Below are 27,952 nucleotides of genomic sequence, written 5' to 3'. Positions count from 1 at the left end.
ACAACAGCTTTTTTCTCTCCCACTTTCTTTTTTGGTAGATTCATGTTGCTGTTTACCCTTGTCGGTATAAATAAACTGAAGAAAAGCATAACATTTGATTTTAAAGGCTTAGGTGTCATATTTAGTTTACATATTTGATAAAAGGCATGGTTTTGCATCCTTTGAAGAATATACTTTTAGCAGGGCTTATGAATTTTGGGGGGGGGGGTGAGCAGTGGTATTTACTCTCTGAATACAGCAGAGCACTAGATTATTAATACAACTAGGAATTGATCCAACAATTTATGAAGGTAGCAACACTGGCATGTATAAATGCGTTTCATCCAGTCCTTTTGTTACAGCAATAGTGACATCTTAAAACGGAGAGGTTTTGGCGGAGGTTCCCAAGCACTAGGCGTTTCTTCATTTTGTTATTTCTCCATTTGTTTTTAACGACAGCCTCTGGCACTCTGACAGATGCCTTCCCTTTGCTACTCCAGAGAGCAGGCATGCCCCTTGAGAGCTTGGCAAGACAAGAAAGTGGATCTGTGACAGGTGCTAGAGCAAAGGACATCATATCTATACCAAGGTTATCTCTCTAAGATGAATCCCTTACAGAAGTAAAGCGTTGGAAAAGACCGCTTGCCTGCGTTTACCAAAGATGGCAAGCCCATGCCTTAGGCTGCTGTCCTAAATAAACTAGTACTTGTGTCTTCTCATGTCATTTTACATCTTCAACAACTTTTAAATTGGATCAAATCCATTTATCTTTTTTTACTTGCTTAGACTTTTTAGAAGAATGATTTTTCATTCTTCTCAGACAGCTGAGTTTGAAATGGACTTTTGAAGGATGAGGGTCCTGCCAGTGATGGAGAAATATGAAGTGTCAGGGTCTGGTGATATATCTTCCAGTTAGTCCATCTTTCTCTGTGGGAAGCTGGCAAAAGGCCAATTGCAATAAGCCCTGAAATATTCCCCAAGGAGAGCCTGCGGCTCCACTGGAGTCCACTGAAAGTTCCCATCCCTGCGAAGACACACTGTGCTAGTGTGTCACCAGGCGTGGTTTAAAATCCGTCATAAATGAAAATACTGTATGCTTTCATAGATTTGTGGATGTGCTAAGTGGTCAGAAACATTCGAGAACAGAATGTTCACTGAAAAGGGGACGGTTTCCAGAGAGCTCATTTTGACATAGAAATCCATCAGTTCATTTTCTATCTGCAGCAGATCTGAATGGTTATGAAATTCTGGTCTGCCAACTGATTGCCACTAAATAGTCAGCAACAGCTTTTAGGGAGAGGCAACTGAAATTTTCGATAGGTTTCACATCCCATAAACTTGAAAACTCTCTGGGATTTATCATTAACCAAGTTGGCGTTTTAGTTGCTGTGTGCATAAAGAGATGAAAGTCCCTATAAAATGAACCACATTTAGTAAACATATTGAGGCACAACTGAAATCAAAACAAATCAACTCTTTTGTGGTGTAATAACATGCTACCTAGACCCTTTCAAGGTTTTTCTCCTTGATTATAGGCGTTATCTGCTTCATTAATTTAAGCACTGTTATTGTATCAATCAGGTACTTTGCCAATTTCTAATTGCCAGGCTGGCAGCTGAGTCACTAAGTTATCTTGGCTAAGAAACAGTTCAGGAATGACAGTTATTTGGGTATTAATTTGTTTTCCTAAAGACCTTGATTATTTTAAAATTGATGTGAGTTTCTTGTATTTTTTATTTGCCTTGGTGCGTTTTATTGGCCTTTAAAAGGGTCACTCCATTTATTAGCCTTCAAGTCCATTTTAATAAGTGCTATATTAATAATATATACGAGTACTGATACATTTCAGCAAATAAAAACTTCAGTGCCGGTAGAAATCTTTTCAAGTGACCCAGGTTTGTTTTATATTTGTTTCAAATTAAAATACTGTAAAGAACATTTGAAATTGTAGGAAGGTGTGTTCCTCAGCTGTGCAAATAGGTGTGAGACCCACTGGATCAAGAATACATAAAGACCTATACTTGGTGTAACTGTGGCTTGTGATAGTTTGCAGCCAGTTTGATGCCCTGTTGGTGTATCACTGTAAAATTTTTTTTTTTTACATGATTTTATCTTTCAATCCAAATAACACAATAGATATTTTTCCTGATCAGGATTAGCTAGGAGGTCCTGATAAAACCATTGCAGTGGAGTTAAATCTAGTTGTTATTTGAAGGGCATGGTGGCTGGTCGTGCTCATCATGGCATTCATTCCTGGTCCCTGGTGGGTTGATTGAAACTCCCATACACCAAAATAGGCAGTGAGAGACGTTTCAGGTCATCCACATGGATTTTTCTGGTTTGAAGTGATACGCAAGCTCTTCTATGTGCGTCTCTGAGATGTTCTGGTTTTCTTTTGAGCAGGAATTTACTGTGCAAACAATCACAGCAAATAAATGAAAACATTTGGGAGCTACAGCAAAAGATGTTTGTAGTCTTTGAGAAATCTCACTCGCATGGGGAGTGAAGAAACTCTAAGCCTAAAAGTTAATTTTTCATGCAAGAGAATGTGTAAGGTTCATTACGAGTTTCATCTCTTACATGTTACCACTGTTTAGTACCACACAAAAGCCATACTCAGTCCTTAAATATTTACTGTAATAATTTGTAGGATTAGGCCAGGCTTTGGTTTTTACTGTTGCTAGTACAATACCATTTAAGAACACTGAATGTATTTTATTTAGGAAGGCACTGACACATGCACAGGGTTTTTTAGCAATTCATTGAGTCGTAAGCACAAGGTTAATTACACAATGAATCAACAAACAAACAGAAACTTCTGAAGTTGGTACGTCCTTCCACAAATATACAGCAAGGTTAAAAGTTAAAGACTTCTCTCTTTCTTATGTGTTTTTCAAGCAGTGAGAGAAGAGTACAGAAGAAATGCATCTTAACTTCCCATCCAGTTTCTGCCGTACCTCCTGTCTAGTCCAACAGGCTCTTCAAAAGAGCCCGGTGATATATTCATCCAGACCAAGCGCTCGTCATACCCCTTAGCAACAGGAAGCACATGAAATCTCTCAGGGCAGGTTTGCGCTATTTCTCTTCAGGGTTTCTTTTTAGTTCAGTGTCTTGCTCAGGCAACGAGCACTGGTTACTTAATGAACAGTTCAAAATTATTGGAAAAAATCTGAGGTAAAGAACAGCATGGTTTTGGTATCCCTTATGTATAGAGTGCTATCTTTTCCCAACTTCCCTGCATCCTGGATACTTACATTGAATTAATTTCTGAGATAGGTATTACTGGAATAATAATAATATAGCGTGGGGAGTACCTCAGAGGAAAAACACCTCATCCTTGAAGTTACCTCTATGGAACATAATTCTATATTTTGTGGATTAAAGGCACATGCTGCTGATAAGCAAAACTTTCCTACATCAGTGGGATGTTGTTTTATCATTTTCTGATAGGCACAGTCAATTTGTGTATCCATGTTCGTAGCTGATTGATAGCCTACTGTAACAGCTGTACCAAGGGAAATGCTTTTGCCTATGGTGGCTTCTTCTTTGTTGGATTTTTAAGTTACAAATTTAATAAATCTCATTTTTAATTAACAAAGTAAATACAAAACTGAGTTATGGGTTTAAAGGGAAAATGTACAGGAACCCCATGACTGAACAGAAGATCTGATTCTTTTTTTTCAGCCTTGAGACATATTTAGTCTTCTGTTTATTCTTGTCTGGCAAGAAGCATTTCATATGCTAGGAAAGGTTAATTATTCCTGAAAAGGAATCAAAATCACCAAAGAAAAAAATTCCTAAATTTGTAGTTATAGGTGGTCATTTCATCATTGCAAGGTTGTTCTGCTGTGTATTTGATGTGTGGCCATATTCTCCTTCTGTCTTCTTATAAATGAGTGCAGTGAGTACCTTTATGTTTTTTCTTAGCTGAGCTTTCTTGAAGACCCCTCCAAGTACCTATATGCCATATGGTATGTTTAATTTACAGTATGGGTGCTACTGTGGCGTGCTGGCACTGCCCTTTTGAAGGATGCAAGTTCAAGTCTCAACAGGGCACACTGAGAGTTAGATGCAGGTAAGAGCTGCCAGAACTTCTGATTTCTGTCTGCTCTGCCAGATGATTTGGCGCCTGAGTAAGATGCCGTTACCAATATACTGTGTGGTACAGGGAGAGTGGGCAGCATCCAGGAGAGTTCAGCCTGATACAGTGTTCATGTCCAGTATAGTACATGCTATACTTGAGAAAAGCAGCTGGTGTTTTAGTGGTTGCATTTGTCTGTTGAACCAACTACCATCTCTGTGTCAGATTTAGGTAACTGTGAACAGAAAGTTCAGGTTTAAGCTTTTTTGGACTTAAATCACCTCTTCCATAACTCAGAAGCAGGTGAAGAAAAGCAAGTGCAGGAGAGGCATCAGCACCCATGGCAGCAGCTGTCGGGTCCTGATGATACTGACAGCATACTCTTAGATATTTTGCATCCCAGACGAGTAAATGTGTGAATCCAGAGATCTCAGAGTGCCTGCTGGAGCCCTGATTACTTTGTCCCTCTTGTGACAAGTGCTGGCAGGCAGTCAAGGACATTTTCTCCTCTGTTCACATTACAGGAAGGGGCAAGGCTTGAGCTAACTCAGGCTGAGCTTACATTCAGGCAAATGGAGTGCTTCACAGGGCTTGAGGAGGAAGACGAGCCTGAGCTCAGCTTGCTTATTCCAGTTCTTGCTCTCACCCAACTCTGCCTTCCCCGATGGTCCAGCCTACCTCCTCAGAGACAGTCTCACACAAGGCAAATTCATAGGAGAGATGGATGCAGTGGAGATGCTCTTCCCCTCTTGCACATCCTCAGCTGGGATCTGCTTTTGTTGTGACCTGTGCAGTGCTGCTGTGCGAGGCCTGAGCACCGAGCCCCATCGTAAAGAACGTGCTTCCTCTTGTCAAACTATGGTGTTTCCTTGGGAAAAGGGGAGAAGAAATATTGCTGGTTGTTTGCAAAAATTCCTTCTACCATTCTTAGCAATGCTAAGCTCCCCTGGAAAGCACCTGGCAGCTTTTGAGTGAAAAACAACCAAACATCCAAATACTGCAGACCAGAGTTGGCAACACATGCGCACCCCATGCAGTGCCCCAGTGCGGGAGCTTTGTTGAACCATTGAGTGGTACTAAGTTAGAAGGGTGCTGAGACAGGAGACTGACACAGTCAGTAGTGGGAAAACTTTGTTTGGGAAAAAAAAAGTCCCTTAAAAAGCAAAAAAAACCCCCCAAACTCAGATGTCCGTTGTTACCAGTGTGGTTTTAAGTGGATGTTGGTCCAATTCACCTGAGAGTACTAGCTCTTTCCAAAATGCACATGTACCAGCAGCGTCATTTCCAGAGGTCACTCAGACATGCCTCTGCATGTGGTATCTCTTGCTCTGGTACATCATCAGAGGTTTGTATGTGTTACATGTTTTAGGAATTTCCCCTTTTTCTGTGTGCGAGGAGATGGTTTTGTTCATGCGCAGGCTGTGATTTGTGCTAATGGTACGGCCCAGAAGACCAAGGTTGAATTTTATGTTGTGCCTTGTGGAGACTTTTTTACCTCCTTCATCCCCTCCTGGGTTAACCCAGAGGCAGAGGGGCTGGAGGTGGTCCCACCAGCTGCTATGCGATGGGGGCACATTGTCTGGCTTGTCGGTGGGAATGGCCAGCGATGCTGCACCACTGTGTTGTGCCCCAGGCTTGGGTCCTGGTGGGATTCCTCCACAGGTGCTTGTGTCTGCAGAGCTCAGGGGATTGTTTGCTTGTCCCTTGCTAGTGATATACAGGTGTTTCCAGGTCATTTGCAGGACCCTTTTCTAAGATTTTAATTCTAAAATGGTGTAAAACAGGGGAAAAAGGGAAGGGCAAGATCCTTGTGTATGTTAAAATATGAAAGCCAGTGATTAATGGGCTTAAAACCCTGGAAAAGATTTTGCTCACACCACAGCACTCAGCCTAACTGCCCTTTTCAATCCCTTCCCTGCCAAGCGCTCGGTGGAGTTACCCACCTTCTCTCTGTCCTCTTGTCTGACATGCTTTGCAGCACCAGGATTCCCCAGATTACCGTGGGGCCCCTCGCCCTGCAGGAGTGGGAATATTCATTCGAGCTCACGATGGGAAAATGACAGCTTTTAATAAAGTAGGTGAGACATCGGTGATGGCTTTTAACAAACTGCCTCTCTTCTCCGTGGGTGAGACCACTAGGCTTTTGCTGTCTTCTGTGGCTCAGAGAACAGGCAGAAATGGGCAGGGCAACACAGGGGAGGATGCTTTGGCAGCAGCTCCCATGTGGGTGCCACATGCTGTGCAGCAGAGGCTGCGGTGGGGCAGGGGGAGGAAGGCTGCTTCCCTGCAGCGCTCTGGGACCAACACGTCCCTGGCTGAGAGCCCCCCATGTGTGTGCCCGTGTGCCTTTGGAGGGCAGGGTGGGGCAGGCAGGGAGGCTGTGAGTGAGCCCCAAAGCCAGGAGAAGACCCTGGAGAAGAGCAGGGAGCAGGCATATGGGACAATTTGGGATGGGAAGGAGGAGACTTTCTTACGAACGTAGGGAAGCTCCAGGATGCAGCTGCTTGTAGCCACCAAAGTTTGTCAAACCTACAGAGGTGGACTGAAAGAGAAGGCCGCCTTCATTAGGAGGCAGCCTGTAACAAGGTGTGGGAAGGATGGTTTGGGAGCCATTTTATTTTCCTCTCCTGTCATTGTGTCTATGGAATCAGTTAGTTGCTCTGAGCACCCGCCCAAGCGCTGAGCATGTGGGGAGCTGTGTCTCAGAGACTAGCTAGTAAATTTGACAGGCTTTTTATTTTCTTTATTTTCATTTAAACATTTACATCACATCTCCTTACCTTCTCTTGGCTGTAATTAGAAATCCTGTGGAATTAAGAACCATTAAATTCATTGAGATTTCAGCCTTGGGAATTTGCCCAGAGGCACACAGCTTACAGGCCTTCACAAGGCTTGGCTTTCCTGGGGTTGTCTCCCCCTCCCCTGCTTCTTCATCCAAGCCATTTTACAAAAAAAGGAACCATCTTTTCAATTTTGCTAATTAATTGCTCTTGCCAAGCAACAGATGTTTTGTAGCCCTTGAAGACCAGGAATAGCCAGGTATATAACTTCTGCAGCCTTACACTGACTGCCTATGCAATTTAAGCAAGAACAACTTCTGAAGCTCAAGAGAAAGACAAGCTATTAAAGCCAAATAAAGCATTATAATAACTCAGAAGAATATGTTTTTCCCCCTATATTTGATGGGATGAATATTCCCGTCCCTTTACCAACATTTATTCAGTACTGGGGCACAGCACTCAGTGAACTGAGAAAGAAATTATCATTTAGGATATCTCTTATGATTATTTATTCATTTATTTATTTATAAATTGTGTCTGAGATGCATCAACCTTGAAAGGCAATGGTAAGAAAAGCCACAAAGCTAACCACGGGCAATGCAGGGGCAGAGATTCAGGCTTGAAACCTACCCCGCCAAGCCCTGAAGCCAGGAGAACAGCTGCTTTGTTTTGCTCTCAGTGACTCTGTTCACAGCCTATGGTCTGTTTGTGTGCTCTCCCTCTCTTGTGTAGGGTTATTTGGGAAGCTCTTTGGCAAAAAATTACTAAGACTTGTTCTTAATGCTAAGGATAGCAGTTAGTAAGACAGAATTGGTGGGTCCAGGCACTTACTCTTCCCTCCTGTTGTCTACATTATTAAAAATGATCTCACTGAAATAAATATCATCAATCAGTGCCAGTTGCAGTTTAGCTAGAGTGTAGACAAGGACAAACTGCACTTTTGCTGCCTGCCGACAGAAACTGTTTGGACTAGTTTAACTGCAGAGTGGTAAAATGCTGGAAGGAAACCAATCCTTTTTCCAGGAAGAAAGTGTATTCTGCTATCAAATACGACAAGGAAAGCAACACTTACTCCTGCCAAGATTGTATGGGTACAGAGCAGAAATGAGTTAGAAAAGGGACTGTCCACCATGTGACAAGCCATTACTGAGAGCCGAGTATGTCCTCTGTTAACGGAGGCGTAGATCTCACTGCAGTTTTACTTCTGTCACTCCAGGCCACAGCATCACTCCTGATCTACTGCATCGTAACTGAGAGTAGCATGGATTCGATGCAATTCTTTTACTGGGAAAAGAAAGAGGTGTGTTGGGAGAACGTTTGCAGCCATGTTGGTTACAATCGAAATATTGATGGAAAGAAAGAAGAGGATGTTTTCATTGTGGCTTTTAAAAAGCTAAATGTGTAGGATGAGGTGTTTTTAAAATCAGGATTGGTGGGAGATGAGAAGGGCTCATATTTAAGAGCAGGCAGAAGAACTGGGGAACACTTGAGGAGAGAGATGGTAGTCTCAAAAAAGTGAATGAACTAACCCTGAACTCTCTTGTGTTTAGGACCTTGTCACCCATTCCTTTAGCTCTCACTATCCAAAGTGGTTATTTTGGCATGAATTCACACGTGCTTATTTGCCTCACCTAAGCATCTGGTTTGACGTTAATAGTTTAAGGAAAATTGGCCTGAATTCTGGAATTTTTTTATGTGACAGCCACATTTTAGTTGTTGCCATGGTATCACTACTACCTTATAATAGATGCACAGAAAACGGGCATAATTAAGGTCAAAAAGGATGTGGTCAAACATGATGATCACAGAAGGCACATGAGTTTTGGGAAGGGAGAACAGTTAGCAGGAGCACATCAGCTGTGTTTCCACAGGGTTGGCAGCTCAGCAGTGTGGACAGGTTCCCTGTCGTCAGATTTGAAACCTGAACTGAATGTGCATGCGCAAGCAAGCAGGCCTGACAGTGACCTCCTAGCAATTATAGCAGTTAAAGGGGAAAAAATAGAAGTTGGGATACTTGAGGCTCAGACCTTATCAAACTCATTAACTTACAAAGAAGGCCTTACTGATTGCTGTTATTAACATGCATGTTTCTCAGTTTACAGGCCTTCTTTTGGCTATCTGGCTGTCCCCAGGCACAGCACTGAGAGGGCAAATGCCATCCAAGGTCCTTATGGCTTGTAGGAGCCAAAGAAGAGTCACTTCACAGTCCTCTGTGCGGGAGGAGGATTTTCAGCATCTCATACGCACAGTTTCAGTACAGGAGAGCCACTGAAAGGCACAGGCACTTCCCACCTCAGACAAATTTCAATTAAAATTCCTCTTCAAAGAGTCGACACCGTATCTCAGGAGAGGTTAACAATGCGGCATGGAAATGTGAGAGCGTACTTGAACAGATCCCATATAGAAATTTTAAGCTCAGCGGACACAGACTCCTCTTTCAAGCCTAGAAAAAAGATTAGTTAGGTTATGCAGTTGCTGGAGCTGGCATAAAACCAGCTGCATGCCAATTACCAGCCTGTATGCAAATACTTGTACTGAAATGCAGGATGCAGCTGGATGTGGGTCTGGGCACCCTTCCAGGATTATTCCAAGCCACATTATGACAATTTTGAAAGAGAAGGGCTCTACGGAGCCAGTAATTTTTTACAGCCTTTCAGAAAATGGAGGAAATTACCACTACATCCAGATCTTAACTATTTTTTTTTGAAGGGAGAAGGAATTTCTGCATGTTGATGCCAATCAGGATGTACTTGAGGCACTTGCGCACCAAGACAGAAGGCCATCAGTCTGTTTGCCAAGTGCACGGCCTGAGTGCCAGATGTGCTTGGGATAGAAAGCAAGCTTCTTGAATTTGTCAGTGGTTGTATGAAAAGAATTTAAAAGTATACCATCAGGTAATGCCAGAGTTGAAGCTCCTGGGGATGCTGCAGGGAACCCTGCTGCGTTCATATGCCCCTGGCCCTGCTGAGGTTTCTGTTCCTACTGCTGTTTGACTTCCACTTGAAAAGCCTGCTTGGAAAGGGTGCAGCAGCAATGGCAGACAAACTGTTGGGCAACATTTACTTCCAAGATGCCTCTTGTAAAGAGCTGATGCCAAGAGAACAGGGACATGGTAGTCTCACAGTTACATATCTCAGCAGATGGAAAAGATAAATTGAGAGCTGCCACCAGCAGACATGAGATATTACAGGTTTGATCAAAATATTATATAGCAAATGGCCTGACAAGGTGAGGCATTTAAAATGCTTGTGTCTGTCTTGGCAACGCAGAAGTGTATCAGTCAAAGTATGTCACCTCATCCTGTGTGGAGAAATATGAACATCCTCTGAGAAGAGAACTTTGTAAAAAGTTTAGGGGAAAAAATAAAAATAAGTACACTCAGTGCCTTTTCTCTAGTTTGGCCCACATAGATGATGTGAAATGTAAGGTAGTCTTCAGCAGAGAGCTGGTTTCATTAAGGGTTCAGTTTGGCTCAGTGGACCTCCTATCTATTATGTGGCTCCAAGCACCAGCTTCTACTTTTTCTGGCCTGGAATAGGACACTCTCTCCACTGGTGCCCCATGTTTCTTCAGACTCCCTTGATTGTGGCTGCCTGCCCTTGAGATCAGGGAGGGAAGGAGGTGTGATGAGTCCCTGTTGGAGCAGTGGGACAGTAAGGTTTAGGTCCCAGTATCATACACCAGGACTCTGAACTAGCAGAACAGCTGGTCATAGGCAAAGGAGGACGGTTGAAGGATCAGTCTGCAATCTTACTCCCAGGAAGTCTTGACTGGTGGTTCTCTGTAGAGTTTGTGGGTGAATCTGCAGCCAATGGAAACGTCCTGGAAGCACTAGGAAACTGCTGGAAGCCATTCATGTTGTTGTAGGGCTGGCAAATAAACATACTTCCCCTCAGGAGCAGAAACCATTCATCTGGAGAAACACATCAATCACAGCAAAAGCTCCAGAGAAGTAATGAGAAAAAATGAATGTGAAACCATCATGGTGAGCCAGGAAGGGTGGCTTGGTTGTGCCTTGTTGCTGCACTTTTGCAGAGGCTGATGAGTGTGACAGATGAAGGAGTTGTTGCAACTATAGGGCTTTTCAAGAGGGCAGAAGAAGTGACACTGAAGTCTGTTCAGTCTTCATTGAACAAATTTGGAGGATGACTGACACAGAAAGCAGGGTCTGTGTCATGAAAGACTGCAAGGCAAGTGCTGATACAGCTGCTTTGGGTTATTACACCAGATTATGTCCCACAGGATGCTCACCATGAAAGGTGACCAGACAGCAGAAATGAATTCCAGTACTGGGGTATCCATCAGAGCTTCCAGGCTTTCTGGAGCCTGCTGGGACACCAGGGTGACTTTGTTTGCCCTGTTGGTGCACCCAGTGTGCTGCACATCATCTCCCCTTCTACACCTTCTGCTGGCTTTCTGCCAAAGAATAAGAATAGGGCAGAAGAGAGATGATTTACTTTGGATTCAGCAGGTTTTAGTAACTTTTGAATAATCAGATGCCCACAGCTGTGCTTCCTTGCTGAAATCCATACTCAGAGGTATGGTTTTTGGAACAACTGAAAGGTAAGCACTGCCAAGCAACAGTGTGTTATCAGAGGACTTACTGAAGAGGCACATACCAGTGCACTGCAGAAATGGCTCATGACTTTCTGAACGCGCAGGCACTGCTAACTGGGACGCAGATATCCCCATAAGGTAGTGCTGTGCTACCTGAATGTTAAGTCATGGCTCCTGTGAATGAAATGACTGCTCATTTCTGACTGTTGGTGTATTGCTGCTCTTATAGAGCCCAAGAGTGTGCCTTCTGGGGTGAGCTAGTGATGTGTCATGCTCTCCATAAACAGTAATTTGAAACTCATCAGTGCTTCATTACAGTGACTTAAATGAATGCGATTTTCTTTTTGCTAACAAAAATAAAAAGGTCAAACGGCGACAGTTCTTTCATGCTGAAAACTGTAATGGTTCTTAGTCCAGATGTCCCCTTTGCATGAAATGGGGGACAGTGGTGGTGACATAGGTTCTGTATTTCAAATACTGTAGCACGTACTTTCTTTATATATGCGCATGACATGCTTTTAAATATATGTTATGTTCCAGATGGGTGTTTTGCATCACCAAATGCTTATCAGTAGATAAAAGTTTAAAATGAAGTATGCTTTTATAAAAATGGAGATAATAGATTGCTTATTGAGTGTTGTAAGTACTGTGGTAGTAGATGATTAACAATTGTAGAAGGACAAAATAATTTAGGTTGGAAGGGATATCTGGAGGTCATCTGGTCCAATCTTCTGCTCAGAGCAGGACTAACTTCAGACAAGGATCAGGTTGTTCATTGTTTATGAAAATCTCTAGAGATGGAGATAGCACTACTCTCTGGTCAGTCTGCTCCTGTGCTTAACCACTTATGCTGTGAAGAATATTTTTCTGATGTCTAATCAGTGTTTCCGATGTTGCATCTTGTGCCCATTGCCTCTTGTCCTTAAGCCGTGCACTTCTGAGAAGAGTCTAGCTAGGTGTTCGCCTATAGCCCTCCTTTAGGTAGAGGCAGTCTGCAGTTAGGTGCCCCTCCTCCTCAATCATCTCTTCTTCAAGCTAAACAAGCCCAGGTCCTCTCACCTCTCCTCACGTGACAAGTCCTCCAGCCCCTAACCAGCATAGTGGTCCTTCCCTGGACTCTCTTTTAATTGGGCAACAACTGTGTTGCACTCAGGTGCCCAAAACCAGACGCAGTGCTTCAGATGCACCTTCATGAGTGCCCAGCAGATGGGCATCATCACCTCACTTTGACCTACCTGCTGGCTCAGCTTCTGCAGCCCACTGTGCAATCATCCTTCATCACTGCATGGGTGTACTGCTGACTCATGTCCATCTTACCACCCACAAGGACCGCCCGGCCCTTCTCTGCCTCTCTCCCTGATCTGGAGAAACCCACAGGAAGCCACGTGGATTGTTAAAATGTTATGTTTTATATCTGTTAATCTACCTGTCACCCCCCCCAAATTATATTAAGAAAACAGTAGTCAAGCACTTGGCTGCTAAAATGAGGATCAGAATTTGACTGGACAAAGAAGTAAGGCAATTAGCATCTCCTTCTGAAAATTAATATCCCTGTAACAGAGTCAACATATTACATGAAAGCTCCTCATCTGCAAAGACAACAAGGTTAAACAGCTTTCAAAAGCTAGCGATGAGAAAAGAAGCAAACAAATGAGGTGGGTAACATTGTAAACAGCTACTGCTGCTTCTACAGTTAACGTCTACAAAGGAAATGTTAGAGCTAAGGCTGGTCATATAGCTTTATGTCTACCCTGTTATTAATTAACATCAAGGATATGTGATACTGATGGCAGGTGTATGGTTAACAAAAGTAGTGTTGGTTGGAATTGGTACATCTTTTTATTCTCTGTTGTCAAAGCAGAGTAATTATTATAGGAGCAGGAAGCCTCCTCCAGAATGGAGGGGAAGGAGATGATTTAAATGTAAACCTGGGCCTAAACACTTTGGAGAATCAAGATCCAAGTAAGCAGAAGCTGCTGTGATCATTGCAAGATGAGTTAAATTGAGCAGCCGCTAGGACAAGTGAATCTAGCTGGATTATGGAGAGAGACCATTTCCTTTAGTACAAGCTAAGTGTGTTGAGGAAAACAAAATTATACTTAACAACAGGACTGTTTCTTGTGAAAAGAAGCACATCTTAAATTTACTTTATACCCAACTGTTTTCTCCCCTTTTGGATGGGTGAGGCAGTTTTGTGTTACTTGTTTGATTCAGCTGTTTCTACTCTCCTCCATAGTATTTTGGATTGCTTTCTCCATGCCCTGAACCCTTTGGGGCCATGTGGCCACATTTTATGTGCCCAGTGGTCTCAGGAACTGCTCAGGGTGCAAGGTGAAATGGGACCCATTAGCCTGAGACAGACTTGCGCTTCCTCGAGAATAAGGTAGTCATGGAACAAATAACTCTGGCACTTTTACTGCAAAGGACTGGGATAATTCGCAGTGTTGTTTCCTTTTATAAAGTAACCAGCTAAATTATTTGGTGTCTTAAATTTTAATAGGCCTGCAGGAAGGAAGAATTCAGGGCATGCACAGAGAGAAGAATAATCCAAGCAGATACAAATGTCATCTTTGAGTTGGTTTAATATGGCTGAACCCATTCATGAAACAGATACTCTCTTTGGGGAGATCACTAAAGAAAGGGTTGACTAGAGCCTGTTGTCCTTTAATGAAGTAGCTAAATGACTCACAAGGACCATGTGAGCCCATCTTCACACACATTTGCGGTGAAATAGTGAAAAGGGTACCCCATCAAACTTAGTGAAAGGTAATCAAATGACTCCATTTTTATTTAAGCAGCAAAATAGGTAGCTAGATTTGGAAGATTTATACTCAGGTGCTACAATCCAGTGTTCTTAGTTATTCAGCAGTTGGAAGTATAGACCCACAGGCTGCACATAACACTGATTGCTTTTGATAGAAATAAAGAATATCTTGCTGTTACCATCAAGCCTTGAAACTGACTTCCAGCTAATGACCCAAATAATCTTTACTTGAAATTGTATAATCGAGATCGAAGGCTGTCTGGGGCTTCTAGCTGGTATACAGATTCCACATCCATGAGCTTTTGAGTATGGTCATTGAGCTGAAATGGAGAAGGTTAAAACTCTCATTTTCATTACCAAGCTCCCCCCATCTCCCAATACAAATGTGACATTTCAATTTTACACAGTCCAACTCTTCTTAAATCATCTGTATAAAAACTTCAGATCTTGATTGATGATGGATGAGCTAGTGTCTCCTAGAGCACCCAGTTCTCATTACCCTTTAAGACATAGCTTATTAATGATGGACCTGAAGTGCTTTCCCAGTGGGTCATCAGCAATCAGCTGTGCTAAGAGATCAAAAAACTTGGTTTGGCATGAAATTTCCAGGCCAAAGCCATTTTCAGATAATGCATTCAGCATCTTGGGTGAAATATGACCGTGTTTTGAGAGTGATACAGTATCTGACAACTGATTCCCATCACCTGGGTGATGATGGTGAAGACGCAGCCCTGTCAGCATGCAAAGATGCTTCAGCTCTAATGGAGGCTGACCTTGGAAGTTAAGGTATCATCACCATGCGTTATATAATACGTTATGTCCAGAGTATACCTGTGTATGGTGTAAAAAAGACAGCTGTTTCCTTAGCAGACAATCAGCTTGGAACGTACAAGATATCTTCTGTTTTGCTTTTAAAGTGGTTACAGTGGACATGCCCAACAGTTTTCCCTAATTAACTCCTTCCCCTTTCTCTGCCGACTTTAGAGCTAGTTATTTTCCCTCTCACTATGCCTTCTTCCAGTTTATTGTGCCAGCTGGCTTCATAGCACCAGGGAAGAGCTCTTAATTTGCCACCTTGAATAGCAATAGCAATTTTATAACCAATTTTAGAACAATTTTAGAACCAGATTCTACTGGTAAATAGGTGCCTACTGCCCCCACTGCATATCAACACACATGAGTTACTTGCACTTAGGGATTGTTGTGGTTTAACCCCAGCCAGCAACTAAGCACCACGCAGCCGCTCACTCACTGCCCCCCCATCCAGTGGGATGGGGGAGAAAATCAGGAAAAGAAGTAAAACTCCTGGGTTGAGATAAGAACGATTTAACAGAACAGAAAAGAAGAAACTAATAATGATAATGATAACACTAATAAAATGACAACAGTAGTAATAAAAGGATTGAAATGTACAAATGATGCGCAGGGCAATTGCTCACCACCCGCTGACCGACACCCAGCCAGTCCCCAAGCGGCGAATCCCTGCCCCCCCACTTCCCAGTTCCTAAACTAGATGGGACGTCCCATGGTATGGAATACACTGTTGGCCAGTTTGGGTCAGGGGCCCTGGCTGGGCATGAGAAGCTGAAAAATCCTTGACTCTAGTCTAAACACTACTGAGCAACAGCTGAAAACATCAGTGTTATCAACATTCTTCACATACTGAACTCAAAACATAGCACTGTACCAGCTACTAGGAAGACAGTTAACTACATCCCAGCTGAAACCAGGACAGGGATACATTGCACAATGTGAACATGTTTTGCCAATTTAATCCACATTAGAAATTAGATAACAGACCATGAGGGATCACACTGTACACAAGAAAAAGTCAGCTGAAGAAAATGCCTTTTTAACAGATGAAGAAGAGTTCTTTCTATCTCTGGTCTAAACAGACAACACACTTGCAAAGCTAGTGTTTCTTTACCTTATTTACAGTGATCTTAAGCTTCTGGTGGCTCGTAACGCATTTTCACTGACTCCAGGTCAAACTCATTCTATTAGAATAGATGGTATGAATTTAGCCCCTTTTTGAACTCAGCAGACTAAGTATAAATTGTGTGTGATGTACCTATCCGTGTTCATGGCACTTTACGGAAAGTGTAAGATACTTGTGTTTGATGGTTGCCAGAGACCTGTATGTTTCCATTTCCCCTGTTAGTATTTTAAGTATTGTATGGTAGGTTACCAAAATTATGTGGTAATGGTTCTGCTTCATCACTGGGCTAATGGAAGCAAGCAAATAGCAGATACAATGGATAATATATTTCTGATTTAGCTTCCTGAATAAATAACCATTTAATAGAATTTTAATAATATGCAGATACAAATTGGACTTGATAATCTTAAAGGTCTTTTCCAACCTAAATGATTCTATGAATCTATGATTTGGCAGCAATAAGCATAATAATGACAGAAGTCAGTGGCCAGTGTACTTGCTGATTTATTTTCATGTAACTCTAGTTACAGAATTATACTGCTTTTAAGCCAGTAATGTAGCTCTAATAAGGAAGATAAGATTTTGCATTCACTTCAGAATGAGTGGCAAAAGACCTTGGAGCTACTCCTTTGCTCAGAGCACCGGCTGCAGCCCTAGTGCCAAAATGGGAGATCGTGGTACTCTTAAGTGTGGCCATCAGTACCTTACAAGAAGGCATCCAAAATTGTCTTGACACTTTAAGGAAATCTTTTCCCAATGAAAGCTAGAGGGACTTTTGCTTCAAAATCCCACTTTGTAACTCTGCGTCCCTGAGCAGCGTAAGAAGTCCGAGGGTAACATTTGCTGCCAGCATGGCACAGTAGGTATTTCAGGCAGCAGCTGATAGAGCTGAGTGCTCTGCTGCCTGTCCCAGGCAGCAGTGTTGTACTTAGACTAACAATTTTCCAATGTCACAAAAAATTGTTTTAGAAGACAAGAATACTCTCCCCAAAATGGTATTTAAAATACATTCCACTGTGCGCAATCCTTTTGAGTGCTGCTTTGGCAGGAACTAGCTTCTTTCTTCACAGTAGAAATTACAAAATTGACTAGGAGACTTGTCATTCTCCTTCCTCCTCCAGCCTCAGAAAGAGCTGAGCAAAGAGGCACTTCAGGTGTTGCATGCAGGAAAAGAAAGCTCTTTTTGCCTGGTTTCCTTTGCTAGCTCATCTGCATAGGCAGAGGTGCCTGCCTTTCTCCTCCTGTTTATTGTTTAACTTTATCTCTCACTTTCAGTGCTGTAAAATTAAAATGAGATGATGACTTGATGATGATGAGTTCATTTTACAGTAACTCTATCGTATATTGATTACATTTCTGCTTCATTTGCTTAACATGTAACAAGGTTTATTAGGACTTTCCAGGCATTGTTCTTGCTTAGAGAGGGCAGGGAAGTGCAAAATGCATTTGAGTTTAAGTCAGTGAAGCCAGGGCATCTGTGCTGATTTACACATGCTGAGGACTCAGCATAAAGAAAAGCAGGATAGCAGGTTGGAACAGGAAGGTAGAAAGGGAATGAATCTGGATCCCACAGAGCAGGAAGAGTCAAGCACCAGTACTTTAAAGATTGTACTAAACTTTGAACTCAGGGTTATTAATATCTGTAAGACCCCATCTTTGATATTAGTACTCAGGTTTATTAGTGCCTCACTGCATGAATAGGCCTGTAAACTTTAATCCTGTCACCTATGAAAAATGTTACAGTGCAGGGCAAAAAAAAGATTCTGCATCATGTTTTGGGGGAAGAGCAGCAGAAACAGCGCTTATTATTCAGTGATGAGGGAAGTCAGAGCATTCTCCATGTTTGCTTTTAATAAATCACAGGGAAAGCTATCAGCTTTCCTTACAGTACAGAGGGGACACTTTCTGGTTACTTTTATGCTGAAAAAAGTCCTTCTCTAGAAACTGAAAACTATTAGAATTACTTTTAGAGTGAGATGCTGCCTGCTACACAAGAATGCCTCAAAGTTCCTAGCAGAAAAGAAAATTTGATAGGTATTGTCATGAGTGAATTTTGCCAGGGGCAGGTGTTCAGATGCACCGATAGTGACACTGTTTGGAATTGTGTGCAAGTGTTTAAGAAGGTATGAATGTAGATTTTACAGTTTTTCGTGGCTTGTTAGATATTATTTTTAATCAAAATCTGGGCCATAATGGATTAGGTAATCCTCTATAGCTGGGACAACACAGAGAAATCATCACTAGTCATGTTTTCAAGTGTTCTTCTAAGTCCCACTTTTTCCCCAGAGCAGAATTGCTAACAGATGCTGCATGGGTTTTTTCAGGGATCATAAGAATATCATACAGACAGATCATTGCTATATCTCTAATCTGGACTCTTTTCTGTATAAGATTATTATTATTGTTGTTTTCATTTTTAAGCCCCTTTTCAATGAAAAGCCAAGCTTTTAAACCAGAGGTTTCTAAGAAATAGTAATACTCTGAACTGATTAATATGGTGGAAGGATGTATTTACAGATGATCCTTTATTAATATGTTCTTTTCTTGGGGGCTACCTCCTCTACATGCTGTGGCCTGTAAACCCTGAAATTTAAAAAAAATAAAATAATGCAGTAATTCCTTCCTTGTTGTTTATCAACTTGAACATTCCCACTGCAGCGTTTAAAGGTTTTATTGGGAGATGAGGACTATCAGATGACCTTAATCATTGCTACCATAGTCAAGATTTACTCTTAATGTCTCTGTGAGAAGTGTGACACTCCTGACTGTATAGCACCACTTAATGTCATTCTAAGGTGACATTAGTAACTAACCTTCAACATTTCTTTGCTGAGGCTTGAATCTCTTGTCACTAGGCGGTGCAGGAGGTTTTAGCTGCATAACTCCTGTTAACTTTAATGAAAGTCACCTGGATTATCCTCTGCTTTGGAAATACAAGAGCCAGGTTAAGTAGAGAAATTGTGAATTTGAACAAGAGTTTAGAGGGTAAAAAAACAAGTTATTGCTCCAGAGAAAACCCTTGTGCTACAACCAACAACTGTAAGATCATTTTCATGTTGAGCTTTGACAAATCAAGTCTTTAAAGATAGGGCAACAAGCCATTTTTTTAAACAAACTGATATAAACATGAAAATTAAAAAAAAAACCAACAAAAAAACTTTCATCTGCTCAGAAACTATCTCCCTTCAACACAGAGCTTCCAGCAAGGCATTGACATAATGGTAGTTTTGGATCACAGTATTTGAGTATTTTGGATCATGATATTACAGCAGCACAGTCTAATCAGAAAACGTGCTTTTCCAGCCATTGTGATGACTGGACCCTTCTCATGTACTGTGGGCTCAGAAGATTCCTACCCCAGAAGAGCATGTTACTTTATTTTATGTTTTAAGTGTTCATACAGATTAATAAAATACAGCATAGTGTGGTTGATTGCTTGTGTTTTTAAAGTCAGCTAAGTCTTGAAGGTTATTTTACTCACAAATAACAGTACTGTTCCATCCTTGATTACACTGGAACAACGGGTAAATCCAGTAACCCATCTAGCAACTGTGTGGCTGTCTTCATCAGGTTTCTTCTGCACATAAATAAATGGTTCCTGTTTACAAATACTGTAAGCTACTTGCCCTCCAGTTTTCAGAGTATTAAGTGAGATTACAGTGAGAATTTTTTGCATTTAAATTTCATGCCCTCTCTCTCCAGTACACAAAGCAGCAATAGATTTAATCAGCTCTATGTCTAAAGTCTTACAAGTATGTTCTCTTGTCTTTTATGCAGAAATACTGAATGGAGGGGTGTATGTTGGCCAGAACAAATTTCTTTGCTTCGCAGACACCATTCATTGGCAGGATATCGTGCGTAACCCCTGGGCCTCCAACTTCACTTTGGTTCCAATGAATGGCAGCTCAGGATGTAAGTACCTTGTCATGCACTCAGCATGAAACAGTATAAATATGACCACAATTTTTCCCTGATCCTCTGTTATGAAGAATTGTATTTGTAAATTTTCCCTGCATTCTTCACTGCATTCTTCAAAGTTCGTACACTGCTTGTAGGAATATTTAGTCTAATCTTAAAAACACTTCAGCTGTAGAGAGTATTTGTGAACGTCATACATTTTCTGAATTTTCTCTCGTCTGTTTTCTCTCTTCTGCATATTCTTTTTTCTATTTATGGCTAAAGCCACTGTGCTGCTGTGGAAGCACAGACATTGTTGTTTGCTTTGCATTTGTTCCTGCTGCTCAGGTTGGTCCTTGAGTCACGATGGTCTGTCTATGGCATCATAATTAGCTGCTGGAGTAATTATGGTACAAGCTCACAGATATTCTGACTTTAGATGAGAAAGGAACCTTGGAGAAATAGTTATCCTGTTGTCTTGTGTGTAGAAAGAGAGAATTTGCAGAGGATGGGGTGCTCTTCACAATATAGCCAATACTTTTCTGTTTTTAATATGTTCTCTCTATTTTAATGCTCTCAATTTCAAACTTGGAGTATCTATGTACTTTGATTAATTTGTTTAATCCATTTCTCTATTTTCCTTCCCTAGAGTTATTCACCTTCAGTAGTATTTTGATGATTCTTGCAGCAATAATGAATTCTAGTGAATGGTGGTGACAGTGATACAAAGCGTTTAGGTAAAATATTCCATAATTCAGTAACGTGCATTCAAAATGAACCATGCTATTAAACTGTACCCTCATGATGTATCAATATTGAAATTCAGGTGTAGGCTAGGAAAAAGTTTATATCTGATGTCAGAAGTGACACCACAGCAGACATGTTGTTCTGAGCATTCTGGATATAGGGACATTCTGGATTGCTTACCATATCCTAAGGTGTCCCTCAAGGATGTATAAATGCCTGATTGCCTCTTTAGCTTCTGCTACAGCCAAGAGATAACTCAGTTCTTCAGTTGTATGTTAGGAATTCAGAGAAAAAAATATAATAATTAGACTCTGGGTAAAAACCATTTGATGAGTCCCCATAATTTCTAAGCAGCAAGTTGTTTTTAACCAAGTGCTTTGTGATATAATAGTTTTTATATAAAGCTGACTTGCTTTTGTATATCTCACCTGCTATCCTCAAAACCAGAGCACAGCTACTTGAGATAGGGCTTCCTCCGGGAGCCTGCCAAACTCCACTGCTCCTCAATCTTCCAACTCCAGAGCTGAGGCTTGTCTCTTCTGCCTTCTGGCTGGAAACCTGACATAGCTGTAATGCAGCCAGCTATCTTATTTGCATATTAAAAAACCTCATCACTGGTGATGATCAGCTCTAAGCAGAACCGATAAAACCTTTGAAGGTTAGGGAATGCCTGTACCCTTTTATGAGTCATTACTTCAACAAGAAAAAGACTTGGTTGTTACTCTGTTTTGTTCAGTTATTGGGTTTTCTTTTAACCTTTGTCAGTTTTTCAAGACAAATGCTTCTGCAACACCAAGGTAATAAGCTCTTTTAAAAAAGCAACCAACATCAATACTATCTTTTTGAGATAATAAAAGTTTTACTGGTGACTCCAGAGGAATCAGAACAAGGGCAGTGCTGAGTACTTTTGGAATCACACCCTGAAAGTAATAAAGGCAAATATTAGCTCCCACAGCAAGATGAAAGGATGTATGTGCCTAAGTCCAGTTTTCTTAAAACAGTTTTTCATTTGTTTTGAGGTGTTTTGAAACAATTTGTGCTTTGCCATTTGTGCTTGATGAACCTGATAAACAGCATTCTTTCAATGATGATTGAGAGCTATGTACCAAGGCAGCTTCATTAATATAGCCAACCAAACTTTACTTTATTTTTCCTTACTTGGGATGGAGCAGAGCACAGTTGAACTGTATTTAATGTAATAAACATAAGTGTTCCTTCTCCAAGAAACTGTATTCCATCTCAATACTATTCATGAGTTCACGAGTCCTGTGAAATTTTATTAAGTTAGCTAATCCAAACCATTTCTGTCTTCACAACTTACATAGGTGAAAATCTAAACCCCATCATACAGAAAGCCAACAAATGGCTAAAATGGTTTAACAAAGGTGTTAAGGCTTTGGGAAACAAAGAATTCAGGTACAGAAGTCACCATTTAAAATAACCTAAAATTATATAGCTGTCCATGTGTGAGTGTGTGTGCGCGCACACACACGCGCACGCACATGTATTACGCACACACACATAGCGTGTGTGTATATATATAAAAAGCCTTCCAATAAAATCACTCAAATATGGAACCTTATTACTACTTGTCAAGAGGTAGGAGAAAGGGAATGTGCTACACTGGTAGTTTACAAAAGAATTAAGACAAGTTTTTTGTACTGGTACAGAAAGAACTTGGAGAAATGAACATTGAATTATAACCCTAGAATGGAAATCAGTATAGAGTATCATTAAATAAGGTATATGCTTCTCAAATTTGGCTCACATGTCACTTTTCATAATCTGCTAGGTAGTGTGGGTGCTTGCTGGGCCCAGCGTTTCTATTTTTCCACTGCTGCAAATGATGCTCAGTGCATTACAAAGTCTTTGGTACTTTTCTGCATAGACCGTGACTCATACTTTTTTAGATCCAGCATGTATATGTATTTACTGTTTATTCTATATGACTGTATTCAGTTGCCTGAAGTCTCAAGGGCCTCCTATCAAATGCAAATGTTAGCTAAGTCCATTGGAACTGAGTAAGTACACATTGCTTGGCATTATTGAGAATATCCTAAGTGCAAGAGATTGTCAAGGAAAGCCCTCTGGGACTTTCCATGTCAGAGTATCTTGAAAAGAATGAGTGGGTTTTACTGCTTATCTAAAAACCTTTACAGGAGAGGGAGAAGGTCTGTCAAAGAGGCTGCATCAATCTGGGAATGTAAACCAACCAAACCTTCTGTGTCAAGCTCAACAAAGTCCATACTAGCAGTAATCTAGGAAAGTCTGTGTAAATGTGTGTTCTTGTAAGACCCAGGTAGATGCATTGGCCTGTGTGCCATATTTAGCAGCTGGCAGGACTGGAGGGTGGCTTATGCCCCAGGAATTGTTAGGGGTGTTTCACTGTGACTACCTCAGTAGTGCTCCCTGGCAGAGAATATTTTGGGGACAAAAGGCTGCAAACTGCCATGAGTGTCAGAATCAGATACTTCATCATTCGAGCAGGTCCTAAAGCCTAAACCACAGTTTGATGTTTTGGCATCATTAGTGTTGTTTCCAACCATCAGTAGCAGACGTAAAATCTCCCCCAAGGTGTCTACATGTCTAAAAGAACAAGGGCTCACCTTCAGAGAAGAGCCAAACACTTGCTGTGTTTTTGCCGATGCCAGAGTGGACTCCAGCAGGTTGCTATAAATGCACTGTCGTACTGGGAGCACCTGTGCATCAGCGTGTGTGTGTGCTCAGGGCTCAGCTGTGCTCCTTGTTCATCTTCCCCCATGAGGGAGCCGACACTGCAAGCTGCCGGTGCTGCAATCTTCCCCAGCCAGACAGAAGACCTGATAATGGTCCCACTTCAGGGATAATTTCACTTGCAACCCTCCCTGCTGCTTCAAGGCAATCAGCAGATGAGGAAGACAAAAGGGCGGAGTGAAATGAAGATGCTTTGAAATAAAATCAGTCCCCTGCCTCTGTGCTTGTTTCACACCTTGGATCTGCCAACTCTGGCAATCCCCTTCATTTACATCAGTGCTAGACAGAAGAGAATATGGCCAGTGAACTCTGGGAATAAAGCTTTTCTGATTCCCGTCTTTGCAGGCTTTCATTGTCACATCACTATTAAGAAGCCAGCTGAAAAGGCCATGGCATCTTAACCACTATGATAGAAATACTGCAGACATATCAATCTTAAGTGCTGCTTCTCCTTTCTTCTTTTTCTTTAGCCTGAAATGCATCCTACCCCTTGCTTCATGTTCTGATCAAACACATGCAGAAAACCTCGTGTTAGAGGCCTTTGAATTACACGGTCTTACTGTTAAGATGAATACAGCCAGTGGCTGCCAGCACAGGGCTCAGCATCTACTGCTGAAATGTAATAAGCAAATGTTGTACCAGGGACCACGCATACTTCAACTCTCCGAGGACAGATACCTCTGTGCCTGGCATTTTGACTCGTATGCTGAAATAATACTAGTATTTACTGTTTGCAGAGCCTTCCCATACTGGTATCTTGTAGCTGAAGCTTCTAAAATTAATTGTAATTTGAAAGCAGCCTTCTCTTCCATTTACCTGAAATCAACAAAATCAGCCTGGGGTTTTTAAGCTGGGCATCTTGCAGTGGGAATCTCAAAAGTGCTTAACTGTCTAAGGAACAAAATTTTCCGTTTAGGTATATGTTACTGAATTTTTTTCTGCAATGCTGAAAATCTGTTTTCTTTCCTTCCAAAAATAAGACATGAATTCAAGCATTAGCCAATCATGCTAAAGTCACGCTTTGCAAGAGCATGTTCCCCTGTTACCACATCCACTTGTTGGATTTAGTCCCATAACTGAAGAGCTAGCGCTTTGCCCTTCAGAGCTAGAAACCTGAGGTACAGTTCTCAGTGATGGTGCAGGAAATAAAGCAGGAAATAAGGATTAGACTTCTTGCCTAAAATGCCTCTAGATTGGTAGACAACTCCACTCTGACCAGCTTTGGGGAAAGTCTGGTGAAAACCTGGCTGCTTTGATCTGTCTCCTCGATGGTCTCCTTGATTTTGTTGTTAGCAGGAACTGGACTAGCCCCCCCTTTGTACCAGGTGAGCTCTTTTGCAGGATTTGACAAGAACTGTAGTATTAAATCAGAATTTTCAGTAGAGCTTTACTTGGAGATTTTGTTTCACAGAAAAGCCTGAAGCGTTTGAATTATGCGTTGAGGTTGCTTGCATAGCTAATAGCATAGGTTCAAATAAATCAATGATGCATTTAAAAATACTGAAACTGTATGGATGCATGTTCATGATGGAGTTCGGGTAATACAGATCAAAAAATTACTTTCCATTTTCAAGATTAAAAAAAATATAACACTGCTTTTCAAGAAATTATTCAAGAAAAATGCAGGACTGCGTGTTGGCATGTGCCCAGAGTTGTGAAAACTGAACTCTGTGAAAGTTAAGCCCATTTTAAAGTATTCTTCCGAACTGAAATTTCTGCACAGACTCTGAAGTACTGTGAGATCTGTAGAGAAATTTCCCTTGACTTGATCTGGCTTTTTGACTGAGCCCGTCAGCTGTGAAAAAAGCTGGAATTTTTGGCAAGACATTTTTTCAAGCAGATCAAGTTCAGTTACTTGCTATTCAGAACATAGTACTCCTTTGTCGTTGCTTTCTATCTAATTGCACCTAGTAATGTAAAAACACTTTCTCCATTGTTACATGATGCACAGGGAGAAAAGGCTTGGTCTTCAGCTCTGTACCTGTGATTCAATAAATCCCATGATGTATTCAAAGGAAACACTGCTTTAAAATGTCTTCCCTCCTTTTTACCTATTGATTCCTAGATTTTTCAAGGGCAAAAGAAGCCTTGAAACATCATTAGCTCTGATTTCCTGTATGCAGAGGCCCTGAAGTATCATCTTGTTGTCTGGCGTTGAGCTCAGTAACTTTCCTAATGACAGCATATCTTCCAACCTGGCTTTAAGTTTCAGAAGCAGCCCCAGCCCCAGTGTGGCTGGAGCTCCTGCAGCCGCTGGGTGGGTGAGCGTTGGGCTTCAGTCCTCTGTACACTCTCCTGGTACTGGTCTGAAACTTTGCAGAAGTGCAGCCATCCCTGAAGAAGCTGGTTACTTCCCTGGTATTAAAAGAAGTAATACTAGCTGCCTTTATTTCTGATTTGAACACAATTTTAAATTGCAAATGTTGCATCTTACACCTCCTCCAGCTAGCTCAAAGAGCTCTCTCGTTAGCATTTTCTCCCTGCAGAAATGGCATGTACCATGTAATCAGCTCACCTCCTGATCTTTTTTTCATAAGCTGAAATAGATAGAGGGTCTCACATCTCTCACAGTGAGGAATTTCTTTCCAGCCCCACAATAATTTTAGTTGCTTGTCCTTGTAAAATATCTGTATTTTTCAATGTGCTTTTAGAAGGTGGAAACCAAAGTGTTTATAGTGTTTTATTACTGATTTAACCAATATCCTGTAGAAGTAAAATTGTATTCTTTGTGTTTCAGCTTCACATGAGGAACCTGGTATTCAGGCAGTTCTGACATCTGTGTGTTTTAGAGACTCCCTGTTTTCCCGAAAATGCCCGTATGCTTTATTCCAAAATACACAATCTTATGTTTGGCTGTATAAAAGACATTTGGTGTGAATGAGTCCAGCTTACCCACCAGTCTGGCTAACTCTCTAATACTGGCAGCTCTTCACTGTAATTTGCTGGGATTTCAGTCTTCCTGTCATCTGTACATGTTATTGCCTGGGATTTTTTAATAATTTCTAAACCTTTGGCTGGAATATTAAAAAGCATCAGTCCTGTGATGATCCCTGGGGAACCACACCCCAACTGTATTATAATTGCTCATTTACAGCTACTTTTGGAGAGCTCCCAATTACCTGGCTCTTAATGCATTTTTCATGTGTTTTATTAATATTGAAACATAGAGACAAATCTAATTAAATGTTTACCATTTAGCCCGTGCTTTGCATTTTAATTAAAGGAACAGAAAACAGACTAGCCAGCTGCACAGTTGCTTATGAAGTCAGCTCTCTGTTCTCCTGGTGCAGGTAATCCAGGCTGTGATTGAACTTACCTGGGTGCAGGTGTGTTTGGAAGCATTATAGCTCAGTTTGACATACTTATCTCTGTATAGTATGTATTTGGTTGATGTGAGTCAGTGCTGGCTCCATATTCTTTTGTGGGGTTGTTTTTTTCCTTTCTTCATTTTCTCTGTCACACTGTCTTTATGAGTTGCTTTGTTTAGGTTAACCTGCTATCCCATTGGCCCTGATAACTGAGAGTTTGCTGGGCCATATTCTACTGCAAGTTTTCCCACATGCTAGCAAAAGGAGTAATAGAGTTTCTAAAAAGAGACTTCTTTAAAATATTGCAGAAATGGGAACAATTTGGTAGAAACTTAATTTAGTAGAAATGTCTCTTTATGTCAGACTAGTTTAAGGCCAAAAGCTCCTTACTTTTTTTTTAAATTGGTATAGGAGAAAATCAGCCACGTGAATACAGGAACTTTCAGCATACACAGTATATTCTCATAGTGTGTTTCACAAAAAGCATAAGCTGATATTTGCATGGAATCTTGTATAAGTGATAAGCTTTGTTCTCCACTGGGTGTTAACAGTCTGTGTTTGGAGTTGCTGGCAAGGGATGTAGGTGAATTTGTGTACGGCCATTTGTTGCATCTACAGAATGAGGTCTGATGGGTAGCCAGCCCGTTGATTTAATGCTCAGTAGTGACCTTGTAATTCTTCACAGAGCACAGTAACTCATTTTTTGTACCAGTACTGGCAATATTAGGAAAGGATCATTTTTACACATAGTGACTTACCTGGAAATTTATACTCGGGTCAAACCATTGGGTATTTAATTCTGAAGTAACTATGTGATAGTTACGAAAAACAGGGATTCCTCAGATCCTTGCAATCTCTCCCAAAAGTCCCAAACTTCTGCCAGTTCTCAGTTACGCTGTGGCTAAATTGTAGAAAATGCTACACATGGGCACACCAGTGTTTCCAGCTGGACCATCCAAAATGCTCTTGCGCAGGACCAGTTGGGAAACCATGCTCATGAAGTGGGTGCTTGTTTTGGTTTAACCCCAGCCAGCAACTAAGCACCACGCAGCCGCTCACTCACTCCCCCCCACCCAGTGGGATGGGGGAGAAAATCGGGAAAAGAAGCAAAACCTGTGGGTTGAGATAAAAACAGTTTAATAGAACAGAAAAGAAGAAACTAATAAT

General features: G+C 41.4%; 1 protein-coding gene across 1 annotated transcript in view; it reads left to right on the top strand.

Moving 5' to 3' along the window:
* Positions 1–27,952, top strand: part of ERBB4 (v-erb-b2 avian erythroblastic leukemia viral oncogene homolog 4) — a 402,050-nt gene that overhangs the window by 163,761 nt on the left and 210,337 nt on the right. Inside the window, exon 4 of the mRNA XM_010583267.1 lies at positions 19,878–20,012. Within this exon, the coding sequence (XP_010581569.1) occupies positions 19,878–20,012 (135 nt within the window). The remainder of the gene's footprint in view (positions 1–19,877; positions 20,013–27,952) is intronic.

Source organism: Haliaeetus leucocephalus, unplaced genomic scaffold, assembly GCF_000737465.1.
Source record: "Haliaeetus leucocephalus isolate CR32 unplaced genomic scaffold, Haliaeetus_leucocephalus-4.0 Scaffold880, whole genome shotgun sequence".
In the NCBI taxonomy this organism is placed as follows: domain Eukaryota; kingdom Metazoa; phylum Chordata; class Aves; order Accipitriformes; family Accipitridae; genus Haliaeetus; species Haliaeetus leucocephalus.
The sequence above is the reverse complement of the archived record's forward strand: the minus strand, read 5'-3'. Positions and strand labels throughout refer to the sequence as shown.